Source organism: Danio rerio, chromosome 4 (genome assembly GCF_049306965.1).
Source record: "Danio rerio strain Tuebingen ecotype United States chromosome 4, GRCz12tu, whole genome shotgun sequence".
NCBI lineage: Eukaryota > Metazoa > Chordata > Actinopteri > Cypriniformes > Danionidae > Danio > Danio rerio.
Genome location: NC_133179.1, coordinates 48795001 through 48809099, shown reverse-complemented (window position 1 = coordinate 48809099; position 14099 = coordinate 48795001). Strand labels below are relative to the sequence as shown.

The 14099-nt window shown below is 33.5% G+C and overlaps 1 protein-coding gene across 3 annotated transcripts in view; it reads left to right on the top strand.

The window, feature by feature from the left end:
- Nucleotides 1-953: 953 nt before the first annotated feature.
- Nucleotides 954-14099, top strand: part of LOC137490889 (uncharacterized) — a 38482-nt gene continuing 25336 nt past the window's right edge. Inside the window, exons 1-4 of one of the 3 annotated variants that reach the window (XR_012402246.1) lie at nucleotides 954-1007; nucleotides 1360-1430; nucleotides 7441-7590; nucleotides 7768-10588. Coding sequence is in view for 2 of the 3 variants with exons in the window: in XM_073947893.1 (XP_073803994.1) it covers nucleotides 7506-7590 (85 nt within the window). In the remaining variant the exon portion in view is untranslated. Of the gene's footprint in view, nucleotides 1008-1359; nucleotides 1431-6848; nucleotides 6879-7440; nucleotides 7591-7767; nucleotides 10589-14099 lie in introns of those variants that run through there. The other 2 variants (XM_073947893.1, XM_073947894.1) reach the window with 2 other exon arrangements.

Here is a 14099-nt window from a genome sequence, read left to right as displayed (position 1 = left end):
TGGTTAAACACAATAGCCCTGGTAATTAGTTATTATAATATTGATGTACTTCTAACTCAGATATTATCTCTGAGAACTAGTAACAACTGCTAGAAACAAGTTTAAACCCATAAAGAAGTTGATGAAAAAAAGAGAATTGTGATCAACGTGACGTATGCAAATGGAAAGTACTAAGTCAACACTACGGGGCTGCAAGATGGATTTAATTAAAAGCTGCGCACAATTTTGCCCCAGCCTATGTCAGTGAAGTGAACTTATTAGACTTTATTTAGCTTGTAGACCGTTAAGATCACCAGTTGATGACCAGTTTTTGTCTGTCCCTCGGTCTCGCTGCAAATCAAAAGGTGATAGAGCTTTCTGTGATAGAGGTAAAGTTGGTTTTATATTCACACATTCGTTTAGAAGTCTAGTATTGTTTACCATGTTACTTTGACTATTAGATTGGAATGAGCATGCAAGTGTGGCTTGAAAACAACATTGACACTGTTTATTTGATTGTGAACAATGTACTTTGATAGTCATTTGCTGCTAATATGATTTTACTCTTTAAAGTTTGCAAATAATACTTTTATAAAAAAAATAATATTATTAAGAGGAAAGTCAGAATGTGCTATTATAAAACCAACTTTACCTCTATGGCTCTGGAACAGTCTCCCTCTGAACATCGGGATTGCTACATCATTGGATGCTTTTAAATCTAACTTAAAGACTTATTTTTACTTCTTTCCTTTGAGTGACAAATTCGTGTTATTTTTTATTTGTATTTTAGTATTACTTTTAAACATACATTTTCCTGTATTTTAAATACTAGTTTTTTTTTATTTTATTGTGTAGTTTATTTTATTGTAAAGTACTTTGGATCAACCACGGTTGTGTAAAATTGTGCTCTATAAATAAAGTTTGCCTTGTCTAGAGTGGCAAAAAAGCTAAACAAAAGACTTTTATTTTGGCGTGACGTGACGTCATCAGGCGGCGCCGCTACAGCGCGGTGATTCAACTGGAGAAAGGTTTGCTTTAAAACTTTTACAGATATAACCCGATTTAAAGTTAAAGTACTAAAGTTTTAGGATTGTTTATACGATGCTAAATTATGTTCTTGGTGTTGGAAATATTATTTTAACCCTTTATACAACATAGTACTATTTTATTCTCAGTAATCGAGGGCTATTGTTTGACTAAAGTAACAGAAAAGTGTGTAATAAGTGTTTTAATGAAACATTTTACCTGATTAATTTTTGTTAATTACTCTTATTAAAATAAACTGTTGAAGCAAGTGTTGAAGAGAAGTTATTTTGATTCTGTTCATTGTTTTATTTATTTTAAACAGGACATTTGTATTGTTTTGTTCATTTTAAACAGGATAAAGTATAAACACAGGAAAAACTCCTGCTGAAGCGACTGATCTCCACACTGTTATAAAGATGATAGAGGTAAAGTTGGTTTTATATTCCCACATTCATTCATTTAGAAGTCTCTATATTGTTTACCATGTTACTTTGAATATTCGATAGGAATTAGCATGCAAGTGTGACTTGAAAACAACATTAACACTGTTTATTTGACTGTAAACAATGTTGTACTTTGATAGTCATTGGCTGCTAATATGATTTCACTACTTTTCCAAATAAAGAGTTTGCAAATAATACTTTTATGAAATTATATTATTAAGGAAAAAGTCTGAATGTGCGAATATAAAACCAACTTTACCTCTATGCTTTAAAACACCTATTACACTCTTTTCGGTTTCAAACAATGGCCCTCGGCTACTGAGAATAAAATAGTACTACGTTGTATAAAGGGTTTAAATATTATTGTCAAAAGCAGGTACATAATTTAGCATCGGAATAAAAAAATCTGAAACTTTAATCAAACCGGGTTATATCCGTAAACGTTTAAAAACACAAACCTTTCCCCAGTTGAATCACAGCGCTGAAGCGGCGCCGCCTGATGACGTCACACGTCGCGACAAAATAAAAGTCTTTTTAAACCTTTTTTTGCCACTTACTGTTGCAGTCATGACTTGATATATTTCTCCTTCGTTTCCACTTTCTCACAGACGCACAAATATTCAGTATTTGGAGTTGATCAAAACCTTTACTCTAAACATTTTAAGACAGCAGAAATCTCAACATTCTAAAAGGTATAACAAATAATTTAATGAGTGTTTGGAGCTGAAACTTTACAGAAAAGGAGGTAAAATAGGTGTCCTTCATGTAAAAAGTATTCATTACTACTACACGTTTTAGTTCTTTTAACTAGTCATGACTTATATATAGTTTTTCTCTGCGTTTGGACACTTTATCCTGTTAAAAATTAACAAAGCAATAAAAATGTAAAATGAATAAAACAATAAACAGAAAGAAAATAACTTCTCTTCTTATATGAGAGTAATTAACAAATAGAAATCAGAAAAGTCTGAGCAAGAAACTATAGCCACAAATTAGCTGATTAAAACTAGTAACACAACTACATTTCTTATATTTAGTGATGTAAACATGGAATGACATTATACTGTTTAAGAAATTACAGCTTCAGTAAGACACTTATTACTCACACATTGTTCAATAGTCCTCATTACTGTGAGTAAAATAGTACTTAGTTGTATAAAGGGTTTAAATAATATTGTCAACAGCAGGTTCATAATTTAGTATCAGATGAAAAACCTAAAACTTTAATTAATCGGCTTCTTCTTCTTTTTATTTGGGTTTTACTGGTGGTTGGCAACCAGACTTGTAGGTGCATTACCGCCTCCGACTGGAAAGGTTGAACAATAACTGAAGTGTAAAAATAGAGGGGGGGGGGAGAAAAGAGGGAGGTAATGAAAATAAATAAATGAATAAATAAAAAATGTGGTTTGGAGTGGGCTAACAATTAATTCCTTAGATTATATTATCTTTATATTCTTTTCTCTAAAAGGGTTTCTTAAACAAATTTAATTATATCGTCATATACCTCACTAGATTTATTCCCTAATAAACCTGCCAATGTGAAATCCTGAAGTTTGCTCTTTTTAACTGCTTGAATAAGATTGTATCGTTCTTTATTATATTTACTACAGTGAAATAAAAACATGTCATATTGTTTCTTGTTGATTACAGTGTATACATTGCCCAGTTGGGTGTTTCCCTATTTTATATAAAATATGGTTGAGTCCAGTATGACCTATTCTCATCTGAGTTATAATCGTACTTCCCTATGATTTCTGTTCTCCCTCCTTCCAGCAACGACTTGTTTATGTATATTTTATAGATGTCTGCCTGTTTCATTGTTATCCCAGTATAATTGCCATACTGATTGTTCTTAATTTGATTTGAGCTTCTGCTTTACTCAAAATGGGACTTCTAGATCTACTTCACTAATTCTGAGAGCTTGTTTGGCCAGAATGTCCGCCTTTTCATTGCCTTCCACACCTACGTGGGCAGGAACCCAAATGAAATATACAGATTCGCCCATCATTTTAATATAATATGTCTTACAGAGTATGTGAACTCTATTAATTACTGCAAAACATCAGAATGTTATTTCGCATTACGTCCATATAGGAGTGATTCAATCTTTCAACACTTAGTCTTATAGTGGATTATTTAAATTAAACAAAATTGTGTTAATGTTTGGAGTAAAAGTTTTGATCAACTTCAAATACTGAAAGTCTTTGTATGTGAGAGAGATAGCAGATGTTGTGTGAGGTGGAAAATGAAGGAGAAATGTATCATGTCATGACTGCAGCAGTGAGTGGCAAAAAATACTGAAAAAAAAAGACTTTGCCAACAGATTAAAAACAAATCTTGATTCTATTATTTCTGAAACTCAGTCTGGGTTTATAAAAGGCCGCCATGTTTCTAATAACATAACATTAGTTTCGGATTTGCTCGATTATGCTGATTCTATTCATTCAGATGGTCTTATTTTTTTTCTTGATTTTTATAAAGCCTTTGATACGGTTGACCACCAGTTTCTGTTTTTAAGCATTGAGGTTATTTGGATTTGGGGAAACTTTTGTTAACACTATGGCTTTGTTTTATAAAGGAATCAATAGTTCCGTGATTGTTCATTTTAATACTTCTAATGGATTTGATATTTTGTGTGGTATTAGGCAGGACTGCCCAATCTCTTCCTTTTTATTAGTTACAGAGTTTCTATCCTTAAGCATTGTGCAAAATCAAGTTTTGAAAGAAAATTCTGTTTTTGAAAGGGAGATTAAGATTTCACAATTGGCAGATGACACCACTTTATTTCTAACAGATGACTCAAACGTATGAAAGGCTTTAAATTTAATATCTGATATCTCAAGTGTTTCTGGTCTAAAGTTGAATATCTCCAAATGTGAGATAATGCCTGTTCATAATTTGAGTTAGGAATATATAGAAGATATCCTTGTTAAATCCACAATTAAATGGTTAATTATTTATGTTATTAAAAATCTTTAGTGAGACAGCACTTGAATTTTTTTTTGTCTAGGATCAGCAAAACTAAAAATATTCTTAATTCCTGGCTACAATGGTACCTGTCATTATATGGAAGAGGGTCTTTCTCATTTTGTATATCCGACTTTATCTTTATTTGTTGAAAACAAAGTGGCCAACGAAATTAATACTGTTTTCTTGAAATTTATCTGGAAGAACAAACCTCATAAATTAAAAAAGGAAGTTCTTTCTAATAGTAAAGCAGAGGGGGTGTAATTTTTTTAGATTTTTCTGACACCATAAACATTTTTAAAATTAATTGGATAAAGAGATGCCTAACCAATCCAACGTCTATTTGTTTTTTTTTTTATTCCCAACTACTTTTTTGACAAAATCTGTAGTCTTTTGTTTCTTCTTAAATTTAATTATCTTCCCTACAAGCTATCTTTAGCTTTGTCTAAATTCCACCAGCAATGTCTGCTTGCTTGGAAGCTTGGTTATGTTCACAATTTTCTCCTCACCGATTATTCTTATTGAATAACCGAGATATTACAATCAGAAACAAATCATTATTTTTCCAAAGTTGGTTTTAAAATAACATTAATTGGATCCTTTGCTTGTTTGATGATGCATGAAACATTCTTTCATGAACCATTTATAACCTACCACTGTTTTCCAACTTCTCCTAATGAATTTAATAAAGTTTTTAGGCAATACCACCTGGTTTAGTTCACCTAGTTAAAAGTCACTGTACATTTAACTGTAAATTTGCTTTTAGAAGGTGTTAGTCTGTTAGATAAGAAACGTAACAATAGCTTTGTGCGTCAAATTTTCCAATGTAAAAGGAAAATTTCGTCTTGAGGAAAGTTTTACTGGAGGTCTTTGGTTAAGGATATAGACTGGAATAGAACCTGGCTTTTACCTGGGAAATATTGCATTTTCCAACAAGGCAAAAGAAATGCATTTTAAAATTTTCCATAAAATCTACCCTGTAAAATTTAGTATTTACAGTTTTTTGGACATCGACAGCTCCTGTTCTTTCTGCAAACAAGCAGAGAAAACACTACTACAGGGGTGGCCAACCCTGTTCCTGTAAAGCCACCTTCCTTCAGATTTCAGTTGCTACCCATATCAAACACACCTGAACCAATTAATTAGGACCTGAACACCACGTGATAATTACAGGCAGGTGTGTTAGATATGGGTTGCAACTGAAATCTGCAGGAAGTGGCTCTCCAGGAACAGGGTTGGCCACACCTGCACTACTACATGTTTTTTGATTGTCCAATATCCAAGCATTTTTGGTCACTTCTAAATTCTCATATATCTGCTTCTGCCAATGCTTTGAATTGCTTTAATCTAAAAGACTTTAAAAGACCCAAAAGCTAAATATCTGGAACGCATCATACTTTTTTTTTATCTTATATGGCAAATTTTTCATTCACAAACAGAAATTCACAAATAATTACCCATCCTTTGTTCATTTTAGAATAGAATTTAACTCCCTCCTAAAATCACTTTATATTATTAAGAATAATACAAAAAAAAATCTAAGATTTCTGAAATATTATGCAGATGTATTTAAAGAAGATGCTCAATTTTGCTTTCCTTATGGTTATTTGGTTAAGTGTAATTGTAATTTCATTCATTTAATTTTGTTTGTTTAATTTAGTAATTTTAGTATTAGCATTATTAGTCTAAATCTATTCATATTTTTCCCTTTCTGTCTAATGGTATTATTTGTATATGTATGTGGTTTTAGATATTTTTTCTTATGACTATGTAAATTATTGCTCTTTTTAAAGATCTGTCTGACTTTGTTATGATGTGCTTGAATTGTCAGTTTAAGCATTAATAGAAAAAAAGTTATTCAACTGGAGAAAGGTTTGTTTTAAAGCTTTTACACAGATATATAAAGCGATTGATTAAAGTTTCAGGTTTTTCATCCAATACTAAAGGATGTACCTGCTGTTGACAATATTATTTTAACCCTTTATACAACGTAATACTATTTTACTCAAAGTAGGACTATTGAACAACGTGCGTGTATTAAGTGTCTTAATGAAGGTTTAATTTATTAATTAGCATAATTTCACTTCATTCTAAGTATACATCACTATATATAAGAAATGGAGTACTAGTTTTAATCAGCTTATTTGTGGCTGTTGTTTCTTGCTCGGACTTACCGGATTTCTTTTTGTTAATTACTTTCATATAAAAAAACTGTTGAAGAGAAGTTATTTTGTTTCTGTTCATAGTTTAATTTATTTTAAACAGGACATTTTATTGCTTTGTTAATTTTTAACAGGATAAAGTGTCCAAACGCAGAGAAAAACTATATATAATAAGTCATGACTCATGACTAAGAGTAAGTGGCAAAAAAGGTAAAAAAAAAAAAAAAAGACTTTTATTTTGGCGTGACTTGTGACGTCATAAGCCCGCGCCGCTCTCGCGCTGTGATTCAACTGGAGAAAGGTTTGTTTTAAAGCGTTTAGCCTTATATATAGCGATTGATTAAAGTTTCAGTGTTTTCATTCAGTGCTAAATTATGTACCTGTTGACAATATTATTTTAACCCTTATACAAAGTAGTACTGTTTACTAAAACTTACAGTAATGAGGTCTATTTTTTGAATAAAGATAGGATAAACTTTTTGTTCCGGAGAGGAAATTTGTCTTGTGCAAAAAAGTGCTATAAACAGACAATAAGATAAATAAAACAAACAAAACAATTAAGAAGATACTTGAATAAAGTAAAAGTGTGTAATAAGTGTTTTAATGAAAGTTTCATTGATTGAATAGCACAATGTCATTCCATTATAAATATACATCACTATATATAAGAAATGGAGTACTAGTTTTAATCAGCTGATCAGTGGCTATTGTTTCTTGATCAGACTTATCTGATTTCTGTTTGTTAATGACTCTCATATAAAGAAACTGTTGAAGCAAGTGTTGAAGAGAAGTTATTTTGCTTCTGTTTATTGTTTTATTTATTTTAAACAGGATATTTTTATTGTTTTGTACATTTTAAACAGGATAAAGTGTCCAAACACAGAGAAAAACTCCTGCTGAAGCGACTGATCTCCACACTGTTATAAAGATGGCGTTTATTAAAGAGGAGAGTGAAGATGTGAAGATTGAAGAAACATTCACAGTCAAACAGGAAGATCTGCAGGAACAAACAGGTTGGTTTTCATTCTCAAAGACCAACTCAGTCATTTGATCCTCATTCAGATATATTTTAATAATAAGAATACTAAATTAAATCCATCTTGCAGCCCTGAGTGTGCTGCCTAGTTCTCCTAAACGCACATAAGCACTCATTGAAAGACAGGAATGAATTTCTTTCTTGTTATGCCTAGTTCACACTAGAGGATTTTAAGCCTGATTTGAGCCCGATTTGGAAGTTAACGAGCTCGCCGACAGATCGGGCTGTGATCCGGAAGAAATCTGCGGGTGCTCGGCGCTCGTCGCTCTTTATGTGTGAACTACTGAGCAATGCATCAACGAGGCTCGCTGACGCGTCGCCGACACCTCGCAGACGGAAATCCAACATTCAGCATGCTAAATATTCCAGAGCAGTTGGCCGACTCAACCCCACGTGTGGTCAGATGTAGTGACGAGCTACAGCCAATGAGAGAGTATATCAGCATGAGCTGAATGGCTGTGTGTTCAGGAGCTCAGCAGAAACATCTGTGATTGGTCAGAATGGGCATCAGTGCCCTCGCTTCATTCTGTGTTAACACAGACACGAGAGTAGGCTATATTAACAGTGGAACTAGAATTCTGTAACTATTAGAATTACCATACTGCTCATTCTGACCGTTCTCATATAAAACGCCATACTGTCACAACATATTTACATTCAAACCTGTTATTGAGATATTAAAATTAAGCTTTGAATGTCTGGCATCATATTTAATGACACCATTACCTTAAAAATATAATATAATATTTTTTGGTAATACAGCCTATAAATATGTAGTTAAGATACTAAAACACTTAAAGGTCTTGGCTTTCATTTTCACTTTCAAACAGGAGCTATTTAACAGCACAGAATATGCTGTTTTGAAAGATATCTGAAGTAAATTGATGTTTTTGCCATCAGAAAGTTTTGTTTATGTTAGCAGGAAGTTGCTAGGCAAGAAAATGCACACATATTTAAAGTCACAGCGAAAAGTATCAGACATGCATACAGTCATTTTGACCAATATGGTAATTTAAGGCAGAAATGCTCAGTTCTTTACTGTTTTGTAATAATAAAAAAAATAACAATGTCAGAAAGAAATACACTGATAGTTAGAAAACGGCAGGGTGTTATAAATATGTTAGTTTTATTTCAAAGAGTTATAAAATTACAAAAATTAAAAACTCTCTGTGTATCTATCCACTCAAACCTTGCAGATGAGTGATTAATCCGCTCATAAATGAGCTGATTTGACGATGTTTTTAAATGCTTTCTCCAAAGCTTGAAAAGCTGTCAGTGATGTAATTAGCACACAAGCAGCCAATAGTGTTCAGCTTTTTTCTGACGACTCCTCCCTCGAAATTTCATTGGCTGTGGTTTGGTAGCTTGAATGAGCTGATGGGGAATGAGTTGTTGTCAGATCATGTAGTGTGTGACCCCCCTCTTGTGGATCGTTCACGGAGTGTTGCGTAGTGTGAACACCACAGAGATCAAAAGACACAAAGTTAAGTCATGTAGTGTGAACAGCACAGCGATCTGCTGATGTTTAAAATCCTGTAGTGTGAACTAGGCTTTACTTGTTCTCGTGTCTTTGGTCATTATTTTATGTATTATTAGTCTCCCATTTTCTCTACCTTCTTAAGGTTGTTGCTTTTCTTGTTCTCCTACTGTTTGTAAGGTGTCCTTGAGCACTAAAAACGTCCTTGGGCATTAATGTCGTTTTAAAATGATTATTGAACAAATCCTTATATTTGCGTGTCACACTCACTATACAAATTTATCAGGACTTACTGAAAATGGAAAGGATTGGAAGGACATTTGCTGTGCTCTATCATTGATAGGGAAAAGGACACTCTTTGCTAGATTGACTTTGTCTCCAGAAGCATTTCCAAATCCTGAAATTATTGTAAGAGCTTTTAAAAATACATGTATCTTGATTTGACAGAAAAAGAAGATCATCCGCATATAGCTGGAAATTATGCTTGTGTCCCTCTCTGAAAATTCCTTGCAAGCCATCTGAGTTCCTTAATACAGTTGCAAGAGGTTCGATGGCAATGTCAAAGAACAGAGGGCAGCCCTGTCTCGTTCTTCTAGAGAGTGGAAAGTCTTTAGAAATAATATTATTTGTTTGAATGGATGCTTGGGGCCTAGAATATAACATTTTAACCAAGGAACAGAATCCAGGATCAAAACCAATTTTTTTTTAAGCGCTGTAAAAAAATAGATCTACTCTATTCTATCAAATGCCTTATGGGCATCTAAGGAAAGAGTGATTCCGAAACAAGAGCTTCAGCAAATACCTTGCTCAACAGGGGTGTTAGCTTGGCAGTAAACTTCTTATAAAACTCGGATGGGAAGCCATTGGGGCCTGGTGCTTTTCCGGTTTTCAATTTTATTTCATAAGGTGTTAAATTTCCTTCTAATGCCAACTAATCTAAATCACAGAGGGATGGTTATTCTAAATAATAAAAAAAAAACTCAATACGTTCAATCTTGTTTACCTCAGAGCTGTAAAGAGTTTTATAGAAGTTTTTAAATTGATCATTAATTCTCTGTTGATTAGTAATAATACTGCCATCATCCTTCCTAACTGCTGTTATAAAACCAGCTGCTGAGGATTGTGTCAGTTGGTAACACAATAACCTGCCAGCTCATTTCCCATGTTCACAATGAATCTAGCGTGATCTTATGTGGAGATCCTCGATATTTTCATCTGTCAGGGAGTCATATTCCTCTTGCAGAAGGAGTCTTTTCTTATGGAGCTCTTCGGAAGGTGATGTTGAGAGTAGCTGATCAATTGTATTAATTTTATTTATAATCTCTGTAAGTCGTTTTGACTTTCACTATTTAAATTTTAATTGCACTAGCTTAATCTAAAATTTGTCCTCATATATATGTTTCTGAGTATCCCATAGGATGCTATAACTTATCTCTGGGGATTCCTTTGTCTTAAGGAAGAAATCAATTTGAGCATCAATAAATTTTACAAAATTGTCGTCTGCCAAGAGTCTTGAGTTAAACCGCCATGTACGTTGAAGGATTACATTGCCTGGAAAACATAGTTTTAGTGAGACTGGACATTAGTCCGAAATAACAATACTACCATACTCTAATTCTGACATTAAGGGAAGTAACTGCTTGTCCAGGAGAAAATGGTCAATCCTGGAAAAGGTTTGATGCACTGGTGAATAGAGGGAAAATTGCTTGGAAGGTGGATATTTAAATCTTCAGGGGTCACTTACACTAAGTCTGAAGAAAGGAGTTGATACATTGTGCTGGCTAACTTAATGAATTACTCAAAGACACAGACACTACAGGACTACAGACATGTTAAAAAGTTTACCTTGGATTATTATGTATCTGCCATTTTTATCCAACACATTTGACTCCAAAACAAAATGTACATTTTTATGTATATGTACAGTAGAGCTGGGCGATATGGGCAAAAATTTTTTATCACAATATTGTTTTTCATATCAGTCAATATCGATAATTATCACGATAAATGTCAAATCATTATATTTATCAATTTAAAAGGCCGATTTTTACTTGTGATTAAAAGAAAAAACAGACAATTATTATTTATGGTTTATTGTCAGAACATGACAAATAGTTTCCAAACAATGATCAATTGAGGTAGAATTCAGATTAGAATTTTACAAGTAAAATCTAAACCAATAGAATACAATATTATTAATATAATAAATAAAATGTTTTTATGAAATATAAGAACTGTATTATGATTCAAAACTTATAACATGGCTCTGACCATAAATGCAGAGTTGTTTTACAGAGTGATTTTTATTATTCAACAAAAATAAGAATAGACTGTTTGACAATATAATTAAAAATAAATAAAAGAAAGAAAAATCTTAACCATTTTTCAGCATCAAGTTTTTAACAGCCAAAGACATTACAAGTTACGTTCAAGAAAAACAAGTCTGTCTACAGTCTCAGGTTTTAAGGCTGTTCTGTGACAGGTCACAATGTTTCCTCTAGTACTAAAAAGCCTCTCGGAAGGGGAGCTGGTAGCTGGGACACACAAGTAAAGCCTTGCTAGTTGGCTTACTTTTGGAAAGGTTTTGTCATACGTCTTCCACCAATCCAGGGGTTCTGTTTCACTGTCTGCATTTGGAGCCATGAGATATTGTTCCAGCTTCATCTGCACTAACTGCATGTCAGTAAGTCCTCTTTTGCTGGGGGTCGGCTGCTTAAAAAAACTGCCAAGTGTCTTCCTCTGCTTTTTGGCAGCAGCTGCAGCAGCTCCCCCCCCCTGCTTCAATTTCTTTTGTTCTGTATGAAGCTTATGAAGTGGATGGGCCTTGGTTTCCCTTCATTTTCAGAATCTCAAAAACTGCTCTTTCTTTGATTTCCTCAATTCTATCTGGCCTGATATATTGAGTCTTGAAACACGGATCAACCAAGGATGCCATATCAAGCAGTTTATCTGTTATCTCCTCATCATACTTCTGAGATAGTCTATGACCACTGTCTTTATGTCCTTTGTGAGCTGTGTGTCATCATCAGAATGTTTCAGGACTTCTGTTTTGAAAAGGTGCAGCACAGGGTTAATAAAGGACACGCTCATGTAATATTCACCAGACAGTGATCAAGGCCTCATTTATTGATTCTAAAACATCAATGTCCTGCCAGGTGGGCACCAAGTGTCTAGTTTTCTTGTCAGCAGTGAGTACCTGACTGATAGCCTTGTGCTGCTCAATCAACCTTGCCACTATCTTTTGACGTGAGCCCCACCTGGTAGGTGATTCTGTCACCATCTTGAGCCTGGGCAACTTCTTCCTGTTCTTCCTGAACAGTCACAAGGTCTCTTTTCTTTTTCCAAGAGAAAGAGAAGGCAGCCACTACTTTTTTACACAGCATGACAGCTCATTCCACCTTCTTGTCCTTCCCTGCTTTTTTCCACAATATATAGAGAAAAAATATTAAATGTATAATATAGCAACACTTGTGTAGCACAAGGCTATCTATAGTTTTTAAGCATTTCACTTTTAAATATTGCTGTTTGTAATCACTAACATTTAAGAACACGACTAATACAATATTGGTTTAATTGTTTTAAAATTATTTTATAAAATCTTTTTATTTTTATTAGGGATGCTAATATTAGTCGTCATATGTCTCATGAGACCATGGTTTAACTGAAATAACACTGTTTGACACAGATGATGACTTGATGCCAAACCAGCATTGAGTGCCTCTGTTGCACACTCCGGCACCGCTGCAGATCGACATAAGACTGACGACACCGGGCTCTATTTAAGTTTAAAGAGCAGGGCGCAAAGCATTAGGGCCTTTCCAAATTCATTTCTGCTATTTTAAGGACAGATAAATCCACACGCATAACAAGCATTAAACCAATCAGAGACTCATCTCCCATTTTCTTTAATTGTCAGTTGCGTCGCTCCTTAGCGCATTTACTATTTACAAGGCAGACTTTGTAAGTGGAAAAAGTGAATGGAAAAACTAAATATTTCATTAAAGAGAAAACCGTTTAACAGACCATCTGCAGTGAAAATAAAGAACGAGCGTCCTCCATTTGGCCTCTTTAGGCTACTTCTTACACAGCAAATTTTAGATAGTAGATTTAACTACCTTGGAGTTAAAATTAACACTCCCTCAGAGTTTATATGGGAACCACTATAAGTGTTAAAAATAACACTTTTGAAAGTGTTAACATTGTCAACACCAAGAGAGTGTTAATTAGCAAACTCTTATTGTGTAAAATATCTGTTAAATTTCCGAAAAAATACCAGCAGCTGTGGTTGCCAGAATCTTTCTGTGAAAAACATGGAAGTTCTATAGAACTGTATAAATTTACAAAAAATAACCATATTTCATGAACTGACATAATATTCAGTTTACAATATCATAGCTTAGTGCAAAAAAATGTAAAGTCTTTAGATGCAATAATGTTTTAATGTGTGATTGCAATTAGCAAACAGATTTTGACTGCATTAGTAACTACACAGTTACCTTTAAACAAAAGAAGATACAGCATAACATCAAATACTCTCAGTTCATCTTGGACTTGAACAGAGACACTATTATCCTCCACAATGGTGACACAAAAACCGTTTTGCTGTTTTTCTTTCTTTTTTTTTCATTTTTAGATTTTACGGAAAAATACCAGCAGCTGTGGTTGCCAGTAATCTGCTGTTTTTAACATTCATAAATTCAGTTTACAGAATATTTCTGTTAAAAGCACATTCAACAGTCTGTATTTTTTTTATCGATCTCACACTGCAAATTTTAGATTTGGTAGATTTAACAACCTTAGAGTTAAAATTAACACTTCCTCAGTGTTTATATGGGAACCACTATAAGTGTTAAAATAACATTTTTGAAAGTGTTAAAATTTTTAACACCCAGAGTGTTAATTAGCAAACTCTTATTGTGTAAAATATCTGTTAAATGTATGTCAAAATACTGGCAGCAGTGGTTGCCAGTAATCTGCTGTTTTCAACATTTTACATTCGTAAATTCAGT